Source organism: Lepidochelys kempii, chromosome 22 (assembly GCF_965140265.1).
Source record: "Lepidochelys kempii isolate rLepKem1 chromosome 22, rLepKem1.hap2, whole genome shotgun sequence".
In the NCBI taxonomy this organism is placed as follows: domain Eukaryota; kingdom Metazoa; phylum Chordata; order Testudines; family Cheloniidae; genus Lepidochelys; species Lepidochelys kempii.
Window position 1 is genome coordinate 19,158,009 of NC_133277.1, and position 27,697 is coordinate 19,185,705.

At 42.4% G+C, this 27,697-nt stretch overlaps 1 protein-coding gene across 6 annotated transcripts in view; it reads left to right on the forward strand.

Annotated features, from left to right (window-relative positions):
• KMT2A (lysine methyltransferase 2A) overlaps nt 1-27,697 on the forward strand; it is an 83,682-nt gene that overhangs the window by 50,432 nt on the left and 5,553 nt on the right. For 3 of the 6 annotated variants that reach the window (XM_073320939.1, XM_073320942.1, XM_073320941.1), the window contains exons 13-31: nt 600-720; nt 1,928-2,041; nt 2,582-2,695; nt 2,814-2,998; nt 4,482-4,655; nt 5,528-5,638; nt 5,991-6,064; nt 6,504-6,697; nt 7,712-7,818; nt 8,531-8,668; nt 10,437-10,595; nt 10,901-11,018; nt 11,116-11,194; nt 11,479-11,639; nt 13,405-13,593; nt 14,947-19,258; nt 21,681-21,758; nt 25,925-25,989; nt 27,211-27,381. In XM_073320939.1, the coding sequence (XP_073177040.1) occupies nt 600-720; nt 1,928-2,041; nt 2,582-2,695; nt 2,814-2,998; nt 4,482-4,655; nt 5,528-5,638; nt 5,991-6,064; nt 6,504-6,697; nt 7,712-7,818; nt 8,531-8,668; nt 10,437-10,595; nt 10,901-11,018; nt 11,116-11,194; nt 11,479-11,639; nt 13,405-13,593; nt 14,947-19,258; nt 21,681-21,758; nt 25,925-25,989; nt 27,211-27,381 (6,664 nt within the window). The remainder of the gene's footprint in view (nt 1-599; nt 721-1,927; nt 2,042-2,581; nt 2,696-2,813; nt 2,999-4,481; nt 4,656-5,527; nt 5,639-5,990; nt 6,065-6,503; nt 6,698-7,711; nt 7,819-8,530; nt 8,669-10,436; nt 10,596-10,900; nt 11,019-11,115; nt 11,195-11,478; nt 11,640-13,404; nt 13,594-14,946; nt 19,259-21,680; nt 21,759-25,924; nt 25,990-27,210; nt 27,382-27,697) is intronic. The other 3 variants (XM_073320940.1, XM_073320943.1, XM_073320944.1) reach the window with 3 other exon arrangements.

Genomic DNA, 27,697 nt, shown 5'->3' on the forward strand with positions numbered 1-27,697 from the left:
CTGACGTTACTGTCAGTGGACACTGGTATGGTGATGGGTGTGAATGGGATTAATGTGCTAGACTGTTTCTTGTATTTCAGGTTGTTAGCTCTTTGGGGAAGGGACTGTATTCCTCTGTACAGTGGCTAGCACATTTTGGATACTACTGTAATATAAATAAAAGTGTTTTATGCTGCTATACCTATGGCTTTGTCAACTTTCTACATTAGCCCCTCATCTAAAACAAGAGGTTGTACAGAATGTCTTAAGAATTTTGTACTTGCCAAAACCATGGTTTTTTTTTTTTTTCAAATTAAAGAGAGGTTTGAGATTAATTGTACCACAATTTCTAATGGCAAAAGTGCTAGACTGAAGCATATTTTCTGTTGCATGGTCAGCATTTTACCATAAGGAGGGAAGCATCTTCTCTGCTACCGAAGTTGTCTGAAGTGAGGGAAATGCCTAGCCATAGAACATGGACCCAAAGATGCATATATATGGGATTTTATACACACATCCCCCCGCTGTTAAATAATAAAAATTGCGAAATGGATCTTTAGAACCGTCAAAAGATAGCAAAGATGCTAACTCCTGTCAAATCTCTGTGTCCCCTCTTACAGATCTGTACCAAATGTGTTCGCTGCAAGAGCTGTGGTTCAACAACTCCAGGCAAAGGATGGGATGCACAGTGGTCTCATGACTTCTCACTGTGTCATGATTGTGCCAAACTCTTTGCTAAAGGTACAGAACGGCTGAGGTTGCAACATTGTTTACGGTGACTATAGTTTGAAGCTATTCTCAAGGGGATCACAACCATTGTAGGGAAACGTTATCACAGAACGAAGTGATGGCCTATGAGGCAGCTGAGCAGTGTTGCTGATTCCAAGCTGTAGTGTGCCACCCCAGTGTCATGGCCAAGAATCCGTGAAATCATAAACCAAGGAAGCTTTTGGTGTGGGAAATCAGGGAAAGCAGGGTTGCTTTTTCCAGTGGTTAGCAAAGAAAAGTCAACACTGCCTCTTAGTGACCGAGTTTGGGACTTCCATATAATAAGCACTATAAATTGTTGCAAGGTTTATTTCAGAACTGTTGTCTAAACTAAAGATCCTTACAGGAGTGGAGAAGAGGGTACAAATAAATCAGGCCGTGACCCTACGTACAGCACTGCATAGGTGCAGCGGAACTGGTACAGCTGTGCCAGGGCAACGCATGCGGTGAAGATGCTCTATGCCGATGGAAGAGAGCTCTCCCGTTGTCATAAAAAAAAACTACCTCCACGAGCGGCATAAGCTATGTCAGCAGGAGACGCTCTCCTGCCAGCATAGTGCTGTGCACATGAGTGCTTATGCTGGTGTAATTTATGTCGCTCATGGGGATGTCATATTCACACCTCTGAGCAACATAAGTTTTGCTGGCATGGGCTGCAGTGTAGACATAGCCTAAAAAACAAATACTTTGGGTTAGGTGACCTCCTCCTCCTCCTCAGTCTCCCGTGTTAGTTCAGGATCTGAATCTAAGGGGTATGGATGATATGGGGAGGGGTAAATGACTAGACCCCTGGTGGGAAATTGAGTTTATCCCACTCTCCAGATTAGCAGGATAGGTTTTTCTGTTTTATTTTGCCTGTAGAAGTATATCTTTTTCTCATTCTCACTTTTCCCTACAAAGCTATCTGGTCAGTCTTTTATTTTGTTACAAGTCTTACAATAAAGGTAAAAATGAAGTGCCTCCTTATAGTGGAATTGTAAGACCCACATGGATTGTAGTTTATTTTTGTAGGCATTCTTATTTTTTCTGTGTGTTGTAAGGGTAGAAGTAGCAGCAGTTTGCATTTGGGCGGGAGGTTTCAGTGGGTTTGCTTCTCAGCAATATAGTAAGTAGCCAGCCAGCCTTTGTGATGTGTATGCAGCAGCTGGAATGATGATTGAAGGTCCTGGCTTATTTACAGGAAACTTCTGCCCACTCTGTGACAAGTGCTATGATGACGATGACTATGAGAGTAAGATGATGCAGTGTGGGAAGTGTGATCGCTGGGTCCACTCCAAATGTGAAAATCTTTCAGGTGAGGCAAACTGTCTTCACTACTCAGCAGGCTTCCCTTGGTCCCTGGGCAAGTAATATGGATATATGGAAACTTTTAATGCATGGGTGTTGCCACTAGACTAAAGGGATCAAATTTTAGACATTTGTCACTACTGGAGTGTCTGTTGAATTAAGCCACTGTGTCTTGTGGGCAGTATTTTAAGAAAAATACTGATCTTCCTACAGTTGAACCCATGTTTGATACTGACAGTTTTCCGCAAATTTTGATATCCTGCTTCACAAGCTACCTAACGTATTAGCACCATAGCTGAGTTTCACAGTTACCCTCTGTGCAAAGATCATAGAATATTAAGGTTGGAAGAGACCTCAGAAGGTCATCTAGTAGTCCAACCCCCTGCTCAAAGCAGGACCAACCCCAACTAAATCATCCCAGCTATGCCTTTGTCAAGCCGGGCCTTAAAAACCTCTAAGGATGGAGATTTCACCACCTCCCTAGGTAACCCATTCCAATGCTTCACCACCCTCCTAGTGAAATAGTTTTTCCTAATGTCCAACCTAGACCTCCCCCACTGCAACTTGAGACCATTGCTCCTTGTTCTGTCATCTGCTACCACTGAGAACAGCCTAGCTCCATTGATTGTTGATGGGAAAGACTGGGGTATGTCTAGACAAAGTAAGTGTGGTATATAGAGTGGGTCCTTTATTTATATATATATATTTTGGCCTCTCCCTTTACCCCTCCTCTAGTTACGCAGCTCGGGTTATGTTTGTTATATTTTTTTTGTCTCCAGATGAGATGTATGAAATCCTCTCTAATCTTCCTGAGAGTGTGGCATACACCTGCATTAACTGCACAGAGCAGCACCCTGCCGAATGGCGGCTGGCACTGGAAAAGGAGCTGCAAGTTTCTTTGAAGCAGGTTTTAACAGCCTTGTTAAATTCCAGGACTACCAGTCACTTACTACGTTACAGACAGGTGGGTTCACCTCTGTGTGGAGCACAATTTTATGAGTTGCCCATCTTTGGATTGGGTTCTACTGTTGCTACATGTCTTCTTTGGGAAGTTGATTCATTATACTTGATAAACCACAGTATATGTAATAACGTTTTTATTTTATATGGTAATCTACATAGGTAGACATGAAGGATATGTAATCTTTAAATTAGTGTAGGACAAGTGGTGTTTTAGGGAGAGGGGGAATTTGGGACTTCAGCAGCAACAATGCCTCTCACTGAGGGTGGAGACTTTATGCTTGTAAGAAGTTGTCAGACTTGGGGAAATGAATTTGTGTTCCCACCGCTGATCACCCCCCTTTGCATGTGAACAAGCTGCTACTTGCGCCCATGCTAGGAAGTGTAATAAATTGTAAAAATGCTTGCAGACGTGCAGGAGAATTACCCCTGTGTAGTTCACAAAGCTGGCTTTTATGAATTGGGGCTTGTTGCTGCTTAAATTCAGCAGTGAAATATTGGAATGTATTCATTTTAAGCTCTGCTGCTGAATGATTTTGCTTTCCTGTCCAGACATCATCATGTGTGCGTGTTTTTTTGCCACAGTTCTGGGATAGTCTCCCTTTCGTGCCCATTACAGTTGAACTGCAATAATGGGATAATAAAATATCAAAACTTCCCACATATGCTTATCATTTCCTGGTGAAGTGACACTGTGGAACTACATTATAGGGCAGTGGGAGTTTAGGTCTCTTGTTTTGTATTCCCTACTCTGCCACTGTGCAACCCAGGATAAGTGCCTTCTCCATTCTGCCTCATTTTATCCTTCTGTAAAATGGAGTATGTTTACTTACCACACAGGATGACGATAGGCTTAATTAATGTTTATAAATCACTTTGAGGAACAGCACTGTACAAGTACAAAGTATTATGTGAAGGCAGTGGTGTTCCGCAGGCATGTATTTGTGTGGCTGCATTTCTGAATGGTCTGAAAATTGGTCCAAAACTTTGGCAGCTTGCCAGAAAGTTATTTTGTACAGCACAATAGGTGAGCATGTTATTTTGGATAAAAATGATAGGTTAATGCCTTAAGAAGGAGTCTAAATTAGACACAAAACAGAAAGAGATAATAAACAGGAGGGTGTGAGCGAGGGGCAAGAATAAAGATTGACCGTGAAATAGCAAAGGGAATTATTATTGTAGATTGCACAACATTTTAGTTCTTCGGTGAATTGTTTTATAGAATTTGGTGACCATGTCTGAATGAGGAGTAAGGGTAGAAGTCAGCAGAAGGAATCAGTTTAAAAAGAGACATTTTCCCCATTTATTTTTTTGAGGGGGACGCAGAGCTTTGTCCATTTGAGCCTACTGATCTTACTACTAACATGTGACTGTTTTGTCACCCTATCTTTATTTCTGCAAGAAAAAGTTAGCGTGTTTAAGTGTGACTTACACTCAATATAACGCTGAATATAGAATGTTTGACCTTTTCCTTTTAATGTTAACAGGCAGCCAAGCCACCTGATTTAAATCCTGAGACAGAAGAGAGTATCCCATCCAGAAGTTCTCCTGAAGGTCCAGATCCTCCTGTTCTAACAGAGGTCAGCAAGCAGGAGGAGCAGCAGCCTCTGGACCTGGAAGGAGTGAAAAGAAAAATGGATCAAGGAGGTTACGCTTCCGTGGTATGTCAAAGTTAGGGGGTAACATCTCCTTCTTGTTACAATTGCTCAGTTATAATAAATACCCTTTTCTGGTGACGATAACACCATCTGTTGTGAAGTAGCTCATAGAATGCCTAAGTCCTATCTTTATTGAACAAGGGAACTTTAAAAAATATTAAATATTAAATAATATTAAAGGGAAGCCTTTAAAATATTAAATTTACACCATTTTGTTACATGTTCTTTTACACTGAGAAGGCATTTGGTTACAATTGTTACAGTTGCTGGTGGAAAAATCTATAGCCAAGAAAACAGGAGAGGATACCTTTGTGTGTTACTTCTAACTAAATATATGTAGTCCAGTGACTTCATTGATTTTGCTTTCACCTGAGTTCTCTGGAAATTAATTATTCATATCTGGAAAGAAGAAAGTTTTGGGAGCAGTATATGTACAAATGATAATGTAACTGAATCAGCTTGCTCTGTAGGGAACCAGCATTGAATAATGTGTTAATCTTACCAATTTTATTTTTTTCAGAAGCTTTTTCATTTTAAGATAGTCTTGCCTTTGAACGTATGTTCTATTTCCACTGCAACCACATGCTGTGTGTCTTTAAAATAACCGCAAAACTTGACGAAGACACTGTATAAAACACTTTGATTTTGCTTCTCTCGGTGTTGGGTGAGGGAATGTTCCGCATCACTTAGAAGCAACCTCACCAGTCAGTTCTCAAATCAGTGTGCGACTTGAGGTGTAAAGGGGGCAGGATCTGACCTTTTGAGGAGCAGCATCCCATTCAGTGCGGGCTTACCGTGTGGACTAAGGATTTGGAGATGTCGCAGGTGTGCAGAAGAGGGTAACATGCTGATATGAACTGTGTGTTTTCTTGTAGTTGGAATTTAGTGACGATATTGTGAAGATTATTCAAGCAGCCATTAATTCAGATGGAGGGCAGCCAGAAGTTAAAAAAGCTAATAGCATGGTCAAGTCCTTCTTTATTCGGGTGAGGAATATAGTTTATTTTTAAATGCTGCTTTCTATGTAATGATCTGTTTTTAAAAATAAATAATAATAAAAAATAATTGTCCATTGATTCCCAAACTTCCAGATTAGCTGTTTGTGCTGCCACTGGAATTCAAAGAGTTCATCACATTCTGTGTACTTAGCTTCTTTCTGGTTAAGCTTTTGGTTGGCTGTCCTTGGGAACTAAGTAGTACCTTGGCAGAGTTCTCAACTTTAATGAAGTCTTCTTGACTAACCTGAGATCTGCACATTTCCTGTGGATCTTGGATGAATTTCTTGGATCTTTTCATTAATATTTTCTTATATTCTAATCTAGCATTTTTTTATTTCAGCAAATGGAGCGTGTTTTTCCATGGTTCAGTGTAAAAAAATCCAGGTTTTGGGAGCCAAATAAAGTAACAAGCAAGTAAGTAACTGTTCTGCATCCAGGATCAGCACCCTGCAGTTTGTCAGCTGTCAAAGCAAAAAAGAAAAACATGCTGTTACTTAATAGTAAAAAAACAATCAGATTCCCAGATGGGTTTATTGGATGCATTTTGTGCTTCTGAAACTGAGAGACTAAAAGCATGATATAGAGCCTGGTTTAGTGTGTGCTGATGTGGTGTGAGCTGCCCTCTGTCTAGCATAGCCTTCATTCTGTGTTTATATCATCCCTGAAGGAAACAGACGACAGCAACACAAATGTTGAAATGTAACTGATTGGTAGTAGTGATTTTAGTTGAGAGCATATACACGTTTTAAGTATTGAAGGGAACTGTAACTGGATACAGACTATAGGTTGTTTACAGTGTCCTGGTCACTCGGTAGAGCCAGGTCTGACAGTTGACTCCTCTTTACGTTTTCAGCAGTGGGATGTTGCCGAATGCAGTGCTGCCCCCTTCACTTGACCATAATTATGCTCAGTGGCAGGAGCGTGAAGAGAATAACCACACTGAACAGCCCCCTTTGATGAAGAAAATCATTCCAGCTCCAAAACCCAAAGGGCCTGGAGAACCAGATTCACCAACACCGCTGCATCCGCCGACACCACCTATCTCTAGTAAGAAACCAGATCCCTGGACAGATGGCCCAAACCCTGGTGTGCCCATCCTTCTTCAAAATCTTGAGAGCCAAGGGGCAGACTGCATTATCTCCACATAGGGACTTGTACATGTTCATTCTTTTAGAGAACTCTTGGGTGTATTTGAACAATCTGTGAATGGTTTCATGATCTCTTGCAAGTTCAAACCTTATCAAGCAATCAGCATATTTGCTGTTTTGCCAGAGCTGATTGAGGCACATCCAGGATCCTGGCAGCTCCACTCAAATAAACTGGGCACACGGGCCGACTGTAGGGAGAGGAGAAGAGGGCAGCAGGACATAGGCGGCTGGGGTGGGAGGCAGGGAGGAGAGTGGCAGGGACATGATACAGAAGGCAACCTGAAGTTGCAGAGCAGTGCCAAAGGCAGAAGAAGAGTGGCTCCATTAAAGACACCAGGAGCTGCAAGGATAGACACCACAAGCAAGATCAAAGGAGGTTCCAGTTGGTAATGGGAGCAGCCCTATAGCATGGTACTGTTGCACAGGAAGCCTCAGCCGTTGGGGTGGTGGCTGTCTTTTTTTCATCTTCTTTTCTCTCCCTGCCCATGAGGAGGATTAGGGGACTAGGTGTGAGACCTGACATTCTACTGGTCCCTCTACCTGCCTCTTCTGGGCCAGGAAGAGACAAATACATAGAAGTGCCTGGCCTGAAAGGAGGCTGTGAAGGAACACCTTAAAATAACTTAACCTGAACAGTTGTCTGGGATTCCTCTGCTGAGCCATGGCCACTATCATTTTCATTTCTCCCCAGAAAGTAGCCATGCAGCCCCTGAGGTCTGCCTTACTGACCCTGCTCTTTGGTTTAAAACACTCAGGCTGGTAATGAACGCTGCATATGGTGCTATTTGACTCTTCTACATTTGTGCACTTAAAACTCTTAAACTGAGAAGTTTTCTAAATAAGTATTTCCCTCCCCCACTCTCTCTTTAAGAACCAGTTGCCAGCAATAAACATTTTTTCTTTTTGCTGTAAGGCTCTGATAGAAGCCGGGAGGATAGCCCTGAACTTAATCCACCTCCTGATGTAGAAGACAACAGGCAGTGTGCACTCTGTCTGAAATATGGCGATGACAGTGCTAACGTAAGTACCTACACAGCTTTCTCTCTATAATAGTGACAGACTGTGACAATGGATGTACTTTTGAGCTGCCACTGATAACAGGATAGATGCTGACTGATTTCTCTGTTCATAGTTTAATATTAAAGTATTATTGCTTGCCTTTCTCTTTAAGCCTGGTTTGTTCTGATCAAGAGTGGTTTGGTTTTCATTCCAGATTTTAATTTTTTTTTTTTTTTTTTTTTTGGCATTTTAAGAGTCACCCTTTTGATATGAGTTCACCAAATAATGCATGGAGGGAAATTATGAGCTGCACTCATTTCCGATGATATTTCTGATTCTGGGACGCAGAAAGAAAACCTGTAGATATAAAAGTTTAATTTTTCAGCTTCCAATACCACATTGAGAACTATGGAGCATGTAACAGGTTAAAATTGGAGCTTAACTACTATTTAGGCTGTCCTTTTTTTAAATTGAGATTAGTGCTAATTTGCTAAACTTCCTTTTTGGGTGGATTGAAATCCAGTACAAGTGGAAATCTGCTGAGATCCTTTGTGCATTGCTGTACCTTAGGATAGTGGTTTTCAACCTTCGTTGAAATGTCTAAGATTTTGAAAGGAGTGCACACATCCCGTCAAAATTTTTAGGGGTCTGCAAATGAAAAAAGATTGAAAAGATGAAAAACCACTGTCCTAAGGAATCTTTGAAAAACTACTTATTACATGTTTTTCTTTAGGATGCTGGACGTCTCCTGTACATTGGCCAGAATGAATGGACACATGTAAACTGTGCTTTATGGTCAGCAGAAGTGTTTGAGGATGATGATGGGTCTCTGAAAAATGTACACATGGCTGTGATCAGAGGGAAGCAGTTGGTGAGTATAAGCAAATGTGGCTTGGTTAAGGTTGAGACTGGAGTCCATCTAAAGAATTCTTGTGGGGTTTTTCCCTCCTCTCCCTTCCTATTATTAATCTGATTTCTGATTTTAAGTTTTATCACTGTCTGTAACATAGAGTATGTTCCCCAGCTAGTCCTTAGGCTGGCTGGCATTTGAAAACCTACTTTTCCTCCTGATGCAGTGTGAGCTCCTGGTGTGGAAAAATGTTGGAGACCAAAGGGTTAATTTGCTTGTAATAGGAGGGCAACACTTTATGGACTCAGAATTTTTCAGGGGAATCTCCCATGAACAAATTCTTTGTGAGTTCAGCACTTTAGAACCATGGCTTTTATTTTAAAATAAATAGCAGCGACGAGGGATGTCAATTGCACGGCTAAATGTTGCACTAAAATATGAAATATATAACTACATGCTTCAGAGTAACAGCCGTGTTAGTCTGTATTCGCAAAAAGAAAAGGAGTACTTGTGGCACCTTAGAGACTAACCAATTTATTTGAGCATGAGCTTTCGTGAGCTACAGCTCACTTCATCGGATGCATGCTATATATCAGGGGTTCTGAAACTTTATTGCACTGCAACTCCCTTCTGACAACAAACATTACTACATGACCGCAGAAAGGGGGATTGAAGGCTGACCCCAGCCAAGCCCCAATGCTCCAGGCAGAGGGGCCAAAGCTTGACCCCCACAACCTGGGCTTGGGCTTCAGCCACAGGGCTTGGGCCTGAGCCCCAGGCCCCAGCAAGTCTAACACCAGCCCTGGCAACCCCATTAAAATGGGTTTGCAACCTGAACCACAGTTTGAGAACTGCGGCTATATATAGTTAGGACTTTCTGGTTCATCTCTGTCTCCATTTGCCTTGATTCTAGTGAGGCTTGGGTAAGAGAAAAATGCTATTCCTAGATCAAAATTCCAGGATAACTGGGCTGAAGGGTGTTAGTTCAAAATAAGTTTTTGACTAAGCCGAAATGGCTGCTTGCCATTTGAGGATATTCATAAAATCCAGTGTAGGTTGGTTACTTTTTAGAGCTCTCACGTACAGAGAGAGCCATCATAATAAACTCTGCAAAAGGTTTTTCTAAATTCTGACCAGACTTGGAAAATGGAGTAACCTTCTTATTGTGACACAGTGGCTGCTTTCTTTCTAGAAGAAAGGAAATGGGGCTGAAGGCAATTGCATAAATCCAATTGAAGTAATTTGGCCAAATCTTGGTATTGCATCATTTCTCCCTAAACAATGGTTTTCATATTAAAGCTTCAAAAATAGTGATAAATTGTGCTTGTATTTTGGTCAGCAGCAAGCCCCACAGGAGAGAGTAGTTGCCATTTCTAGGTCAGGGGTGCCCATGAACAACTTAGTTGTGCAGGCTTCATTCAAGAATACCTGTGTGGTTCTTGTCTTGAAGGGTAAGCAAGATGGCATCTCTGTGGATTTTGAGGGACCCAGAGTTTAGGTGGAAATTAATATGTTCTTCAGGGAATTTTCTTTTCTCCCCTGCAAACACAACACCCCCACCCCGTTTCCCCCTCCACCCGCCTGCACATGTGTGCTCTGTCTCCTGTGGATGGGTTTGTGGGTGTGAGCCTAGGCAAAATAGCTCATTGTATAATTTTTGACTTTCATTAACACAAGCTCATTCAAAGTCTAAACCCCTTTTTCGGTCTGTGAAAGAAACAAGTGATAGCGACGTGATGATTTGTTCAGAAATGCGTCTTTGTCATTGTTCCACGCTTCGGCTTTGTAGAGATGCGAGTTCTGCCAAAAGTCGGGCGCCACAGTAGGCTGCTGCCTCACTTCCTGCACAAGCAACTATCACTTCATGTGCTCCCGAGCCAAGAACTGTGTCTTTCTGGACGATAAGAAAGTGTACTGCCAGCGGCATCGCGACTTGATCAAAGGAGAGGTGAGATCACACACTCACACCCCTTTTTGTCTAAGGCTTGGGAGAACTAGCAATCAGCATTTTTATTTCTTAAAAGGTTTAGGTGAATGTGTCCTTCATGAGAGTAAGGACCTGACACACTAGTGGGGAAGAGAGGTTAGTGATGTGACTAAGCGCTCTGAACAGGTGGGGCAAGTGCTGTATAAATCTCCACACAGCTCCATCTGAGAGACCAAATCACGTATCCATTGAGCGAGACTGTGTGAAACATGCATAATGTTTCCTTTAAAATTAATATGTTGCTTGGGGGGGGTTTCTTGCTCTAGGTGGTACCGGAGAATGGGTTTGAAGTTCTTAGAAGAGTTTTTGTGGACTTCGAAGGGATCAGTTTGAGAAGAAAATTTCTTAGTGGCCTGGAGCCAGAAAACATCCACATGATGATTGGTAAGGCCTGTGTCTCTTGGCATTTGTTCTGTCTTTTGGTGCTGGAATCTGATCTCCTCTCTCTTCTAGAACTCTTCTTGTTCTCTTTCTGGTTTAGGTTCAATGACTATAGACTGCTTAGGAATTCTGAATGATCTGTCAGACTGTGAAGACAAGCTGTTCCCCATTGGTTATCAGTAAGTACAAACTGTTTCATCATTGAGTAGATCTTACTGTACTTCTTATCAGTAAAGGGCTAGATCCATAGGTCTTTATTCAGGGAAATTTCCATTGAAGCTTATGGTAGCTTGCTTAAGCAAAAACTGCTCAAGAACCTTGGGGTTTGGATGGAATGACTCCAAATAGTACAGGAAGCATATAGCCTCCGGAGTTTTGAGAAGATGAAAACTGAAGACAGGAATGTGGAGGTCTCTCTCTATATTAGTGACAATATTTATTTTATTTTCTAAATATTTTCCAGGTGTTCCAGGGTGTACTGGAGCACAACAGATGCTCGGAAGCGCTGTGTTTATACTTGTAAGATCATGGAATGTCGACCTCCTGTCATAGAGCCAGATATCAATAGCACTGTAGAGCATGATGAGAACAGGACCATTGCTCATAGTCCAGCACCCCCAACAGGCAAGTTTCTTAAGATACTTTTCTAGCGGCAAATCCTCTGTATATTTTTTTTTTCTTCAACCGCATGGCTCTTGATTTTTAGTAAGCAGGTGAGGGATATTCCAAAAAGTGAATTTTTTGTCCTGTGCGTTCTTGGACATAGAACTTGACACAGAATGCACTCTGTGCTGCAGAAGTGTGCTCCAGTATCTTATGATTTTATTTTAAAAAATTGTTTCTCGGACTCATGGTTGCATAGGTAATCTTGGAAACGTGAACCCAAGCTGATGCAGCATTGCCTTCCAGTCTTCAGATAGCCTGAAACAATAGCTCTGGGAGTTGTGAACTGACCCATTTGTCACAGAGGTGTTAACTCTGAAACCGAAATTATGCTTTAAATGTCAATATTGGTAAATATTTCACTGCTGTTAGTTTTAGCAAAATCACCTAACTGCTATGCCTGTTCCATAATTCCAGACTGCTTCCTACTCTTCCACAGATGCTGACAGCCTCAGTTACCTCCTTCCAAGCTGTCAAAACCTCCAGCTTCACTTCCAGACAACTTCTACAATGCAGTTATGCGTTGTCAGTACAAAAACCTGCAGTATATTAAAAACATACACAAAAGGGCGTCTGTCTTATTATTTTAGGCACCTCTGACAAAAATAAAAAACAACCTGAAACAGCTAAATGCACCAACAATCTCCAATAAAATTCCTCTCCTCTTCAAGCCGTACATCCCCAAAAGCCTGAGTATTCAGATAAGCCTTGTATTGCACCTTGAAGATCAACTGAACCTAGTTGTTCTGACCTAGAGTGAGGATAGCTCCCAAAACAATGAATCTCTCTGAAAATATTCTATCACCTTGGGGCTCCAGTTCAAGTCTCTCTTAATCACAACTGTGGCAATATTGCCGAAGAAGAGACTGTTTTTCAGGTAGGCAGGTCCTAGGCCATTTAGATCAAAAACAAATTATATACATCCTTCATTTAAATACAGTTGCCACAGAATTTCAAGTTTTCTGCCCCCAGACTGCTGCAACAGAACCCTTTGAGCCTTGCTGTGGAATTGAAATCAATCTTGCTAAAGAATACCATGGGGACTTTGACTGTAGTGCAAGTCTATGGACAGAAGGGGACAGTAAGGGTTTGTCTACACACTGTGGCAGTGTGCACTAGACTGGTGTAAATTGCAGGATGATCCAAAGCATTGCTCTCTAACTGCCCTGTGTAGACACAGCTAATGCTTTCTAAAAGGTTCCTAGTGCATGTTAGTACTGTTTCAGAAAGAACTACGTCAGCGGGCACTGGATACCTTTTCGAGTATGTCAGTAGGGTCTACATGGGGCAGTTGGGGCACACCAGAATATATACCCCTCTGGTACGCATTGCTTCACTGAATACCTAAGTAGGTGGTTAGAGCCAAGGCTTGGGAGTCAGGAGGCTTTCTTATTACTATAGTGGCAAAGGTGTTCCTGGGTCTTTATTGACATGTAAAAAAACAAGGTCGTTGCCCCAGGACAAAGTATTAGTGAAGCTGCCACATGGGTGGGTCATAAATTAGTTTTATGTTGTGTGTTTTTTGTCGTAAGTGTTTCAGCTGAAAAAACGTATTTAGGAGAGAGAAATTAGACTATTACTTCCTGAGGATCTAATACAAGATGTCAGTGGTTTTATGTTTTGTTTAAAAAATGTATCTTGACTTCTCTGAGTGAAACTTGACAGCAACAGATGCTCCAGGGTTTTAGTTCTTAATGTCTGAATTTTTATTACTCTTACTCTGCAGCAGAAACTCTATCCAAAGAGAGTCAAAATACACCAGAAATGGTAAACCCTCCATCTCCAGATCGTCCCCTGCATTCTCAGACCTCCAGTTCCTGTTACTATTCTCTGATCGCAAAAGGTCCCAGGGTCAGGACACCAATCTATCCCCTAACACAGCGGTCTCCCGGGTCTAGGCCTTTGCCCTCTGCAGGTATTGTGCTGCTTTTCTTTTGTTGTTTGTTTGTCTGTCTCGTGCTTTGTTTCTCAGAAGTTCTGCTCACTTTAGATGCTCAGTTTGCTTGTTGTGGAGATGATAATGCAAAATGGGACATGAGGGAAGAAGAGAGTTTCTGGGGGATGTGCAGGAGAGATTATTTTTCAAGAACTGCATACTCAAAACAAAAATCTGCCCAGGAAAAGGCTCTAGAATTGTAATAGCTCTCACCAGGGATCATAGTTCTGGCTTATTAAGGTCCCAAAAACTTTAAATGGCACTTTTTAGCGAGACTCAGAATTGCAATGTCTTGGGTGATCTACTATTTTTGTGTGGTGACCATGTGTTCCTTAGATTCTACAAATGCTTTTTACAGTGGAAAGCATAGCTGCCTCTGTGGCAGGAATCTTTCTGAAATTCTTACCCCGGATTAGATTAATTCCAAACAGATCTATTCAAGTAGAATATACTCTAAAAAGAGGTCAAATATTGAGTCACAATTTATTTATTTATTTTTTAAACTAAAACATTCAGAGAAGTCTACATAAAGCAGACTGTTTAGAAATCTTAGAGGAGGGAATGTTGCCTAGTGATTTTGGAGCAGGAGATTGGAACTCGGAACTCTCCAAGATTTTATTCTGAGTTTTGCCACCAAGACCAAGTCACTTCACCATTTCTTCGTGCCTCGGTCTTTGTCTTCTCTAAAATGGTTAGAAAGTTTTCCTTTACAAAGTTGAGGACTAAAGTTTATAAAAAGCTTTGAAATCCTTTGGATGAAAGATCTATAGAAGTGTAGTTTTAGTCAAAAAGAGGGGGCATACTTACTGAATTCTTTCCAAAGTGTTTTGAAAACCTACATTAAACATCAGTTCAAATTTAGTTTTAAAGACAAAATAGTAATCCTCTTCAGTTGTCCTGAAGCTAGTATGCTCTGACATGCTATTAACGTGTAATGTTGCCAGCAGTGAGGGGTAGCAGGTAAAATAACACTTCTGAGTTATTTTGGAGTCATTTGTTTAACTTTTGTGGTGTCTTTGTAAATCATAATTAGTTCTTGAATTCCAGACTTGAAATTGTATAGCATCGAACCCTATAGGGTATAATTCAGAAATTATCAACGTTAGCTTCAAAAGATGCATAGCTGACAATATTGGATGTTTACAAAGAGTCTGGTTTTTGGGGAATACATATCTTCAGCCTTATTTTTTATTTGACAGTATTTCTAAAATGTTTTGTTTGTTGAATTTCTTAGGTATGTGCATCGTTTGTATAATCAAATTGCATGTATGTGTTGGCTATGTGATACCTATATTGTTTCACTGTATTTTTTTCCCTGCTTGTCCTCTTCAGGAAGTCCTACGCCAATGACCCATGAAATAGTAACAGTGGGAGACCCTTTATTATCATCTGGACTTAGAAGCATTGGCTCTAGGAGACAGAGTACCTCCTCTTTGTCACAACAGCAGTCAAAACTCCGAATGGTTTTTCCCACCAGAGTTGGGAACACTTACTCCAGACACACTGTGCCTGGCGTATCTAGTATCGGATCCTCATCAGAACATGAATCAAGCGCAAAAAATATAGACAGCTTCAAAGGGTCAGTGAATTTAAGCGCTTCAAGTGCATTAGCTCAAAATAGCCCTAACTCTTCAAGCTCTCCAAGAATGCTAGCTACAAGTGGAAGTAAAACTTGTCATTTGGGTGGATCTCAGTCTTTAGAAATAAAACACTCTACCAGTTCAGAGTTGATGTCCAAAAGCACATCTTCAAAGGGAGAGAAGACAAAATTGTCGAGTTCAAAGGACTCAGATTCTTCAGCTCATATTTTTGCTTCACCTGGGAATACTAAAATGTCCACCCAAGTGCTTAGTACATCAGGCATAGAATTAAACATTAATAAAAAGGGAACTTTTCAAGAACCTTCTTCTGCAACACTTTCTTCCAAAGATACAATGCCCTTTCCATCTTTTCATCAGAGAGGCCCAAGAAAAGATAGAGACCTACATATGGACCTCATACAACCAGAAAAAATCTCTTCTGTTGAAGACATAGATGGAAAGAACTTAAAGCCTGCTGGAATAAGTAGCAGGTCTTCTGCATCAAGTGAGCATGTGGTTTCCGCTTGCAGAGACAGACGACAGAAAGGAAAAAAGTTAACAAAAGACACTTTCAAAGACAAACATTCTGTAAAAACTTTTACAGACTCAAATCAAGTGACAGCCAGTGATGAAGGAAGCTTAAAACCAGAATTTATCAATCAGGTTTTGGCAACTGAACAGATTAGTCAGAGGTTGTGTAGTAATGTTTCTGCTGAGAAAACTGGGGATAAGTCTCCACCTGCACAAGGGGCATCTAAAGCTCCATTGGTGCAAGTTGAAGTGGCCTCCAAGGAAGTGCAGGCTCCTAGAAAACGCACAGTTAAAGTAACCCTGACTCCTCTCAAGATGGAAAGTGAAAGCCAATCTAAAAATGCACAGAAAGAAAGTGATGCCGAATCGCAGAGTAAGGGTGCAGAACCAACTGCTGTGACAGAACTGTCTTCAACTTCTGGAAGCCAAGGAGATGTTGTTCAGGGAAGTCCAAGTGATACTCCTACCCAGGAATCTCAAAATAATTCTTATCCGAATCTGCCCGTTGAAGACAGAAACTTGATGCTTCAGGATGGAACTAAAGCTCAGGAAGATGGTTCCTACAAGCGGAGATATCCCCGGCGAAGTGCTCGGGCAAGATCTAACATGTTCTTTGGATTAACTCCTTTGTATGGTGTGAGATCTTATGGAGAGGAAGACATTCCATTCTACAGCAACTCAGCTGGGAAGAAGCGAGGAAAGAGGTCTGCAGAAGGACAAGTAGATGGTGCAGATGACTTAAGTACTTCTGATGAAGATGATTTGTACTACTACAATTTCACTAGGACAGTGGTTTCCTCAAGTGCAGAAGAGAGGCTTGGATCCCATAATTTATTCAAGGAGGAGGAACAGTGCAATCTTCCAAAAATCTCCCAGCTAGATGGTGTGGATGATGGAACAGAAAGTGATACAAGTGTTACAGCAACAACAAGAAAAGTAAATCAGGTAACCAAAAGAAGTGGCAAAGAAAATGGGACTGAAAACTTAAAGCTTGATCGAGCTGAAGAAGCTGGAGAGAAAGTACAGGTCACCAAGAGCTCTACTGGCCATAAAACTGACCCAAAGATTGATAATTGCCATGCTGTAAGCAGGGTTAAAACACAGGGTCAGGATTCCTTGGAAGCTCAGCTGAGTTCCTTGGACACAGGCCGTAGAGCTCATGCTAGCACACCCTCAGATAAGAACTTATTGGATACTTTTAACACAGAACTGCTAAAATCAGACTCTGACAATAACAATAGCGATGACTGTGGAAACATTCTCCCTTCGGACATCATGGACTTTGTACTAAAGAATACACCATCGATGCAGGCTTTAGGAGAAAGCCCGGAGTCATCTTCATCTGAACTTCTAACACTGGGGGAAGGGCTAGGTCTTGATAGTAATCGTGGCAAGGACATGGGTTTGTTTGAAGTGTTTTCTCAACAGCTGCCAACTGCTGAACCAGTGGATAGTAGTGTTTCTTCCTCTATATCAGCAGAGGAGCAGTTTGAGCTGCCTTTAGAACTTCCATCAGATCTCTCCGTTCTAACTACTCGTAGTCCTACTGTGCCCAGCCAAAACCGCAACAGGCTTGCTGTAATTTCAGAGTCTGCACTCTCATCTTCGGGAGAGAGGTCTATATTGGCTTTACCTTCCACAGAATCTGGAGAGAAGAGAGTTACAGTCACAGAAAAATCTGCCTCTGGTGAAGGGGATGCAACTCTTTTAAGCCCAGGGGTAGACCCAAGCCCTGAAGGACATATGACTCCTGATCATTTCATCCAAGGTCACATAGATGCAGAGCACATAGCCAGCCCACCTTGCGCCCCAGTAGAGCAAGGACATGGCAGCAACCAGGATTTAACTAGGAACAGCGGTACTCCTGGGCTCCAAGTGCCAGTCTCTCCTACCGTTCCTCTTCAAAACCAAAAATACGTTCCAAACTCCACTGACGGTCCTGGTCCATCTCAGATCTCTAATGCTGCAGTACAGACAACCCCACCCCACCTAAAACCGGCCACTGAAAAACTTCTGGTAGTCAATCAAAATATGCAGCCTCTGTATGTCCTCCAGACTCTTCCCAATGGTGTTACACAAAAAATACAGCTGACTCCTTCTGGTAGTTCCACACAGAGCGTAATGGAGACCAATACTTCAGTGCTAGGGCCCATGGGAAGTGCACTTACATTGACTACGGAATTAAATCCAAGCCTGCCATCATCTCAGTCTTTATTCCCCCCTACTAGCAAAGGACTGCTGCCTATGTCCCATCACCAGCATTTGCATACCTTTCCCACAGCTACTCAGAGTGGTTTCCCACCAAATATTGGCAGTCCTGCATCAGGTCTCCTTATTGGTGTACAGCCACCTCCTGATCCTCAGCTTTTAGTGTCTGAAGCAAGCCAGAGGACAGACCTTGGCACTACAGTTACCACTCCGACCTCTGGCCTTGGGAAGAAAAGGCCAATATCCCGACTGCAGTCCCGAAAGAATAAAAAGCTAGCTCCGTCTGGAACCCCTTCTGCCATAGCGCCTTCTGAGATGGTTTCCAACATGACTTTGATTAATTTTGCTCCCTCCCAACTTTCCAACAGCCCATTAGATTTGGGGACCCTTGGAAATTCGGCACCCCATAGAACTGTTCCCAATATTATTAAAAGGTCTAAGTCTGGAGTCATGTATTTTGAGCAAGCGTCTTTGCTGCCCCAAGGTGTGGGAGCAGCCCCTGCTGCGGCAGTTGGCACTTCACCCAGCATTATTGGACCAGAGGCCGGCCACCTCACGACAGGGCCAGTGCCGGGACTAGCATCAAATTCATCAGTGCTGAATGTTGTGTCCATGCAGGCCACAGCAGCACCTAGCACTGGTGGGTCAGTACCTGGCCATGTTTTGGGACAGGGTTCTGTAACATTAACTAGCCCTGGATTGTTGGGAGACCTTGGCTCAATAAGCAATCTTTTGATCAAAGCCAGTCAGCAAAGTCTTGGTCTTCAGGAACAGCACATGACTTTGCCACCAGGTTCTGGGATGTTTTCACAACTGGGGACGTCACAAACTCCAGCTACAGCAGCAATGACAGCTGCATCAAGCATATGTGTATTGCCTTCAGCACAGACTATGGGCATGACAGTTGCTCAATCATCCACTGACCCAGAAGGTCCTTATCAGCTTCAGCATATGACACAACTTTTAGCCATCAAAAATGCTTCTTCTCAGCTGGATCTTGCCACTGCTTCAGCACCTCAGTTGTCAAGCTTTCCACAGCTAGTGGACATTCCTAACAACACAGGACTCGAGCAAAGCAAGGTTTCCTCAACTGTAATGCATGCCAGTTCAGCTTCGCCTGGAGGCTCCCCATCATCTGGCCAACAGTCTGCAAGTAGCTCAGTGCTTGGTCCCACAAAAATGAAGCCAAAAATTAAACGAATTCAACCGCCTTTAGACAAAGGGAATGGAAAGAAGCATAAAACTCCTCACACGTGGACCAGTCCCCCTGAAGTACACATTCCAGACAGAGGGGCCAATGCTGTATCCCCAGTCTCAACTGCAGGGTAAGAGAAACATGTGTTTGCTTTTGTGTATGCTTGAGGTTTTGTTACCGTGGTAAAAAACTGGCTCTTGTTGCACTGGTCCCCACATCAAATTTCCTTTTTATCTTCTCATAGTGAATCCTTTAGTAGTAAATTCTAGAGTAGCATTCACTGCCATCAATGGACATCTGGACAGGGAAAGCAGATTTCTAAAGAAATCAACACACAGTCTTTGCCTTAATTCATGATGGACAGCCCTGACAGATTTTTGGTAACCATTTATTTGGGGGAGCAAAGTTGTTTGCGAACATGGTACCTCTAGCTGTGCTATAATTTAGTTAGTGGTTAGCTATCATGTTGATAGGTGCTTTGGATCTATCGATATATACTTTTAATCCTAAAATCTGGCAGCATTTGGCCTGATTAGAACTTGGATTGAAACTCTGCAAGGAAGACATGGTGGTTATAGGAAATGGTGGTGGTCTGAGGAGGTTGCAGTCTTCCAAGCCAGTACCAAGAGACTGCTCTGGTATGTTCCTACAGAAGTACTATGCTGCTTGCGATACCAGCTTTTTAGGTAGAACTTAAAACTGAGCCACTGACCAGTTGTAATCACTTGAAGATCCCATGGTACTTTTTGCAAGAGGAGAGTTGGTCCCTAACATCCTAGCCAAATTTCTAATTGGATTATTACAGTCTGCCTTCCCACATTCCCCTGCTATTTCAAGTGGCAATGGGATTCTGCACACCCTAATTGTTGTGTGGTATTGCTGTGTCCTGTTTCACTTTTAGAAATGTCTATATTTTAGTGGCTGGTGAAGTGGTATCCCTACATATAGTTTGTAAATTGTTTTGAATTAATTCTGCCCTATATTTTGCCCTTTCGTTTCTCTTTCTTGAATGCCATGGTCCAATTTTAAAATGTCACGGGAGTAGAATACTCCCCATTAAATATTGTTAATAGTATGTTAATGCTGCTGAGATTTAATTATATGGTTAATTGTGTGTTAATGCTTCTAGAGCCTTGGACAGATGTCTTTTTAGTTGTTTAATTAATTAAAGGGTTAAAGCTGTATGCCAGTTAATGTCAGTAATCACACTTCATTTTCATCATGCAACTGAGTTTTCTCTCTTTCCTTTGGAAAGAGGAATCACAAGTTATAGGGAATGTTTATAGAATTTAAGGCCAAAGAACTAATTAGATAATTTAGTCAGATCATATATATTACAGGCCAAATAATTTCACCCCATTACTCCTGTACTGAGCCCAATAGCTTGTGTTTGACTAAAACATCTTCATTAAAAGCAATCAGTCTGCATTTGAAGAGAGTTTACCACTTTCCTTGGTAGCTTGTTTTGATGGTTAAATGCCCCCACTTTTTAAATATTTGTTTTCTAACTTGAATTTGTCTGGTTTTAACTTCCAGCCAATGGTTCTTGGTCTTCAGGAACAGCACATGACTTAGCCACCAGGTTCTGGGATGTTTTCACAACTGCCAGTTAATGTCAGTTTATAGAATTTAAACCTATTTTAAAGAGCAGTTTATTACTTGGTATATTCTCTCAGTGGAGATACTTATACACTGTAATCAAGCCAACTCTCAATCTTCTTAGGTCCTTTCCAGTCCTATATTTATATAATTCTGTGATTTGTTTTGATAAGCTAAACAGACTGAGCTCAAGTGTCTCACTGTATGGCAATTTCTTTCCAGTCTTTGAATTGAAGTAGCATGTGTCTTGGTGATTTTACTTGAGGTGCAGATCTGTAGGAAGAAGGGAGAATAAGGACTGTGGACCTGGGTGCTGAATGTGACACTTAAGGTTTTTCTTCAGAAAGTCCCCAAGTATCCTCTCTGTGTGACATTGCCAGCAGTCCATATGATAAGGGATTTGACCAAGGGCAACCCAGCAATCCACTGCAGTTCCTGGAGGTCAAGGGACCTGCCCAAAAGTACTGGGCAGGTCCCTTGACCTTTAACTCCGGTTAGTTGGGTCATATGACTCCGGTCAGATGACTCAGTTCTACAGTTCTTTGATGTTTTTAACTCAGTGCTGTAAGTCTGTTTTGAAAAGCAATTGATCCACAGTCTTTTAGACATAATTGGTCTTCTATTTGTAAATATTTTAGGCTATTTTTTTTGCCAGCATACCATCCTTTATGGAGTGACCCATGGTTCCATGCTTATGGTTATGCAAAAACATCCTTGTAAAGATCCTAGAGTACTCCATCCCTTTAAAGTTCAAGTCTTGAATCTGACCTAAAGCACTAGCAATTTGATCTACTTTCTGTCCTCTGGCTTCACAGTAGCATTTGTTCCTATTTTTGTAGTTTGCTGAAATGGTGAATCACTTATGGCAGGTCCCACTAGATCCATTATTTCTTGGTTACAGTAAATTCTTATTTGTATAGTCTTTTGAATTATCCCAAATCTTTCTGTTCCAGGACTCCTGCAGTGAAGGCAGACATTCAAGATACAAGTATAGATCAGCTACCACAAAAGCCATCTGGGCAGCCTGCAGGGTAAGTATTAAAACAAACCTTTCCCATTAGGTTTTGCTGGTTTATATTCAGTACCTTATAAACAAAATAAAACTCTGTTCTTCCTCCTTGTACTTGTTGCTGTTGTTGTAAATTAAAATACCCCGGTAGCTTTCAGTCTGGAATGTATGTCACTTGTTAGCCACAATATTAAATCCTTGTTTAATCTAGTAGAACAAGATTCATTGTAATAACATAATCAGAGCACATGTTACAGTGATAAATGTCACAGAAATAAACGTTAATATATAAGAATTTTTTCATTTTCAGTTGAAACCAGCTGATTTTTGAATACTTGATTCAGGAGTAAATGCTTAGAAATAGTTGCAGACTTGTGGCTTTTAAATGTTGTTTGTAATTCTTTTTTTAGGGCTGGTAAAAACTACCAGATTAGCAACCCTACAGGTCAAAATCTGATATCCACAGAATGGATACAGTAGTGCAAGCTTTCCCCAGTTTTCTTCAGTTGATTGCTTTGCTTCATTCTAGAGATGAGTTCAAGACTGTCATCCAGGGGCCAGTTTGTGATGGATTTTGTCAGGTGGATTGTTTCCCCTGGGGACTGACTACCTCTTTTTAAAAATCTACTCTCAGTTCTTTAGTGGAAACGTTTGATAGTTGTCAGTGTCCTGGTTGTGATTGAGTCTTAAAGGAAGACACTTAAACTGCAATATTAAAGAACAATACTAATCTTCAAAAATAGATCTACTTAACTGGACACTGTCAAGTTGAAAACCACATTTCTGTCTGAAAACTTTGGGGCCTGATTAATTGTTGCTGTTATTCCAGATTTAAATCAGCATAAGGGGTTGTCTTCACTAGCAAGTTAACATGAGGTGGTCGTAATAACTCAAACCACTTATGCACACCCACCTACCCACAGAAACAGCCCCACCCACCTGTCACTCATGTGATGACCTGTGTGTGGTGTAGGCAGTAAAACAAGTTAGCTGTCATGACTTGAGGTAATGGGACAGATCTTGAGCTTCCCTCAAGAGCCACTAACTCCACCTGTCTATAACGTGGCCACAGGCCAGTGTCATAACACAACAGTTGAGGGCCTAGGGTTGCCAGGTGTCTGGTTTTCAACTGGAACGCCTGGTCGAAAAGGGACCCTGGTGGCTCAGGTCAGCAGTGCTGACCAGGCCATTAAAAGTCTGGTTGTCGGCGCAGGCAGGCTTCCTACCTGGCTCCGCATGACTCCTGGGAAGCTGCTGGCATCTCCTTCTGGGTCCTCGGTGGAGGGATGACCACAGGGGTTCTGAGCGCTGCTCCCCGCTCCAGTGCCAGCTCAGCAGCTCCCACGTGGCCAGTGGGAGCTGAGGGGGCAGCGCATGCGGGCAGTGCCCAGATCCACGTGGTCGCGCTTCCACCTAGGAGCCAGAGGGAGATGTCGCTGCTTCTCGGGAGCTGCCTGAGGTAAGCGCCGCCCGGAGCCCACACGCCCGCCTGCGCCCCAACCCCCTGCCCTGAGACCCCTCCTGCACCCCAAACCCCAGCTCCACTCCAGAGTCTGCACCCCCAGCCAGAGCCCTAACCCCCTCTCGTACCCCCAGCCCAGAGTCCCCTCCTGCACCCAAATCACTCACTCCTGGCTCCACCCCAGAGCTGCACCCTCAGGCGGAACTCTCACCCCGTCCCACATCCCAACCCTCTGCCCCAGCCCGGAGCCCTCTCCAGCACCCCAAACCCTTCATCTCCATCCCTACCCCAGAACCCGCAGCCAGAACCCTCACCCACCTCTCGCACCCCAGCCTGGTGAAAATGAGTGAGTGAGTGAGGGTGGAGGGAGAGCAAATGACAGAGGGAGGAGGATGGAGTGAGCAGGGGGCGTGGCCTCAGAGAAGGGGTGAGGCGGCGGGGAGCAAGGGTGTTCGGTTTTCTGCAAATAGAAAGTTGGCAACCCTCTGAGGGTTATTAGTCCTCCAGTACCTGCCCACAATCCTTTGGGGCTACTACCCTATGGCCTTTTCTTGCTGTCTATTTCCTGACCAGGAGTCCCATGCCACGACATCTAGGCCTGCTGAGCCTTTGTTCTTCACAGTCACACTCAGCTGCCAGTACCAGCAACTGCACTGATCTATCTTTGGCATAAAGCTCAAGTTTTTTTTAGAATGGCCTCGAAGAAGAGGCCTCTCAGTGTTCTGCCAGTTGCTTGGAAGGAGCTTCTCACACAACTCCGGGAGTGTGGCCCACTCTTAGTTGTCTCATGGCTGCTTGGTGATGTAGTCTCATCACTCAGTGCTTGAGGGCCTGATCCGGAACTGCCAATCAGTTGCTCTGCATGAAGCTTTTTGCTCTCCTTGAGAAAGCATACCATCACTTCTGCATGGTGACAGGCTGCTGCCCACCATGCCATATGCCCTGCTTCTTCCTATTTTTGCCAAAATGAGAGTTGCACTAGTGCCAACACCTGCTATAGATTGTTTTTCTGAGTTAGATCCAGGCCTTGCCTCCAAGTTGGAATGAAGGAAATGGACAGAAATTTTGAGTGCACCAAGCCAGAACTGATTTACTTTAATCAACTGAATCAATCAATGAATGTCAGGTTCATACCACTTCTGCCCAGGATCCCCAAAAGGCACGGATAGGTTCTCTCTCAGTACACCGAAAACATTCATAGAATTGCACGGTGGTGCTATGAACCATGAGATGTGTCCCAGGTCCCAGGAAGTCTTAGTGCTACACACAAGTGAATAGAGTGCCGGTGTGGATAAAGGCCACTACAGCCCCTCTGCTCCCCCAAGCTTGGTGGCTGTTCTGTAGCGAGGCCGCTCACCGTTGTGAAATGCGTACACGGTGGAAATAACGAGGGTGAATCAAGTTAATTCTGTAGTGTGAATGCATGCTAAGTGTTATAACAGCATAAAGCTGAAATTATGCAACGGTGAATCAGGCCCCTTGTACCTACTGTAGTCACAGGTAACACGAAAATTTCTGTACTGAAATCTAAAAACTAGTTTTTTTCCTTTTCCAGCTTGTATCCTTTGTGCATGGATTCATAGGCTATGTCTACACTGTCAATAGAATGACAAAACTTTTGTCTTTCAGAGGTGTTAACATTCACCCCCTCGCCCCCTGAAAGACACACGTTTTGCCACGACAAGTGCCTGTGTGAAGGAGAGCGCTTCTGCCGACAAAGCTAACGCCGCTCGTTGGCAGTGGAAGATTTTGTCGGCAGGAGAGCCGACAAACAGTGGCTACACTGTGCGATTTTTAACAGCTAAAAGCTATGTAGTGTAGACAAGCCTATAGATTTCAAGGCCAGAAGAGACTACTGTGTGACTTCCTATATAATACAGGCCATAGAACGCCCCCAAAATAAGTCCTAGAGCAGATCTTTTTAAAAAAAAATCCAATCTTGATTTAAAAATTCTCAGTGATGGAGAATCCACCACGTCCGCTGCTAAATTGTTCCAGTTGTTAATTATTCTCACTGTTAAAAATGTACACCTTATTTCCAGTCTGAATTTGTCTACCTTCAGCTTCCAGCCATTGGCTCATGTTATACCTTTCTCTTTTAGATTGAAGATCCCATTATTAAGTATTTATTTCCCATGTGGTACTTATAGACTGTAATCAAGTCACTCCTTAAACTTGCCTTTGAGCTCCTTGAGTCTGTCAGTATAAGGCATTGTGAAGTTCTGGGGTGCAATCAACTTTTGTCTAGTTAGGGCAGTGTGGTTCGTGGTTTATGGATTACATACATTTCACCATGATATCATTGACCAGTGAGTTATTAGTTTTCCAATATAACTCTCAAGGCATATTTTGTACAAAGATTATTACGGAAATGTGTAGGGTGTGAATACAGAGGTACTTTCAGTCACAGGCATGCAGTTTGGTTCACTGTTCTCTTGCACAGTCAGTTTCTTCCTTTCTGAAAGGATCCTTATAAAAATCTACCAGAGAACTGAAAAACTCTTATAAACATATTTGGAATAAGAGTATTATTTAAACTGTGTTCTGTTAGAAACTGGAAATTTTTATATGTAATCAATTTAAAAATGTTCAAGTTGACATTGTCTCTGTGAAACACAAACCACCCCAACTGGTTAGATGGATCAGCCAAAGAAAAAAACAGGAGCTGCCTTCTGAGGGGGGGTTTATTGCCAAGCATTATATTTCATTTTCTCCCTTTCCCCAAGGCAAATGGCAATTCTTACAGAGCCACAGTCAGTGCAGAACACAGCAAATGAGCAAGAAAATACAGGTATGTCGCTTCTTCCAAAAATACAGTTTCTTGGCAGCCTTTGATGTTGAACTATATAGAGTCTTTTCATGTTTGACCACTTTAAAGAACTCTTAGTAGCCACTGTATGGTTTTCTGCTAGTTTTGGAGGCAGTTACGTTCCAGTCACAGAAATGTGAATTGCATGTGTGGTTGTAGTTGTAGAAATTTGCAACTTTGATTTTTATGTTTTCACGTTGTGGTGTAATCTGGATTTCACTTTCTAAATGGATGTAAATCCATGCTCAGGACCTCAGTTCTTGATCAGGAAATGAGAGCTCCAGAACAGTTCTAAACTTTAGAAAGTCCTATTCTAGACTTTGTTTGGGAGTTGAGTTTAAAGTCTGCTCATCACCCTCGTGCCCGTATACAGAGAACGGAATTAAAATTGTTGTGGTAAAGCTGTTGTCCCATTAACTGCAGTTTTCTTTCTGTTCATCATCACCAGAAATTGATATTCCTGTAGTAGCTCCCCTGGAGTATGATTCATGGAAAGACCTGTCTTTGTTTTCCCCTTTTATCATTCCCATTGCCACTGGTGATGGTTCAGTAGGTAATCCATTATTGTGGAACTTTAACAAGTCACTTAATACCATTAGCAGAATTGTTCTGGCTGAGTCCACATGCCTGCATGTGGACGTGGATTCTGCTGAAACTGTACAGCTGACTACTATAGTGTATGCTGTTCTCCATGCAGAGGTAGATGTTAAATTGCATTACAGATTCTACAGATTGTATTAACCTCTAAAGCAGTGGTCCCCAACCTTTCTCGTGGGACTAGAATATTGCTATTCCCAGAAGACTGTGGCGGGCGCCAAACACCCCGCCACTGAAATGCTGCCGAGAACGCAACGATTCTCGGCGGCATTTCAGCGTTGGGGTGTCCTGCGGGTGCACAAAAGTGCTCCAGTGGGCGCCATGGCACCCACAGGCACTGCGTTCGGGATCCCTGCTTTAAAGCAACCAGGAGTTGGTTTGCATGAAAAGGATCTCAAAGCTAGGGAGTAATCCAGGCACACTGATAAGGGAGGCAGCTCAAGAACGATACTTACGTTTTGGTGGCTTCTTAGAAATAATCATCCATTGTTCAAATCAGGGACAAATTCTTTTCACCATTAGGTATCTGTTTGTTTGGTGGTGGGAGGTACAATAAAACTTCATTCTGCCCAACTGTATCTTCATATCGGTCTGTCTGTCTTCCAGGATCCAAAGCTTCTGAAGAGGAGGAAGGCACTTTCAGCTCCCCACTTATGTTTTGGCTGCAGCAAGAACAAAAGAGGAAAGAAAGCCTTGGTGAGAAGAAGCCAAAGAAAGGACTAGTTTTCGAGATCTCAAGTGATGACGGTTTTCAGATCTGTGCAGAAAGTATTGAAGGTGAGGACAGTGATTTCTGGTTGCAACTTTCTCTAAGCTTTGTTCCCAGAGGTTAAAAACAAAAGATGCTTTTTGAGAAATTGTGATCTCTGTATCAAGCATCTCCAGAATAGACTTGTCTTCTCTTAGAGATAAAGCTTTGGAACAAAATCCTATGCCAGAGTGCCTGGTTTGTGTTAAATGTCTGCAGTGTTCCTCTTTGTCTTGAAATCATTGACCAATAGTGTTGTTGGTATATAAAGTAGTGGTGGGACAAAGCAAATAATGAACACAGACCAGGCATTAGGTCATCTAAATTTTGTTTCAAAAGTCATTG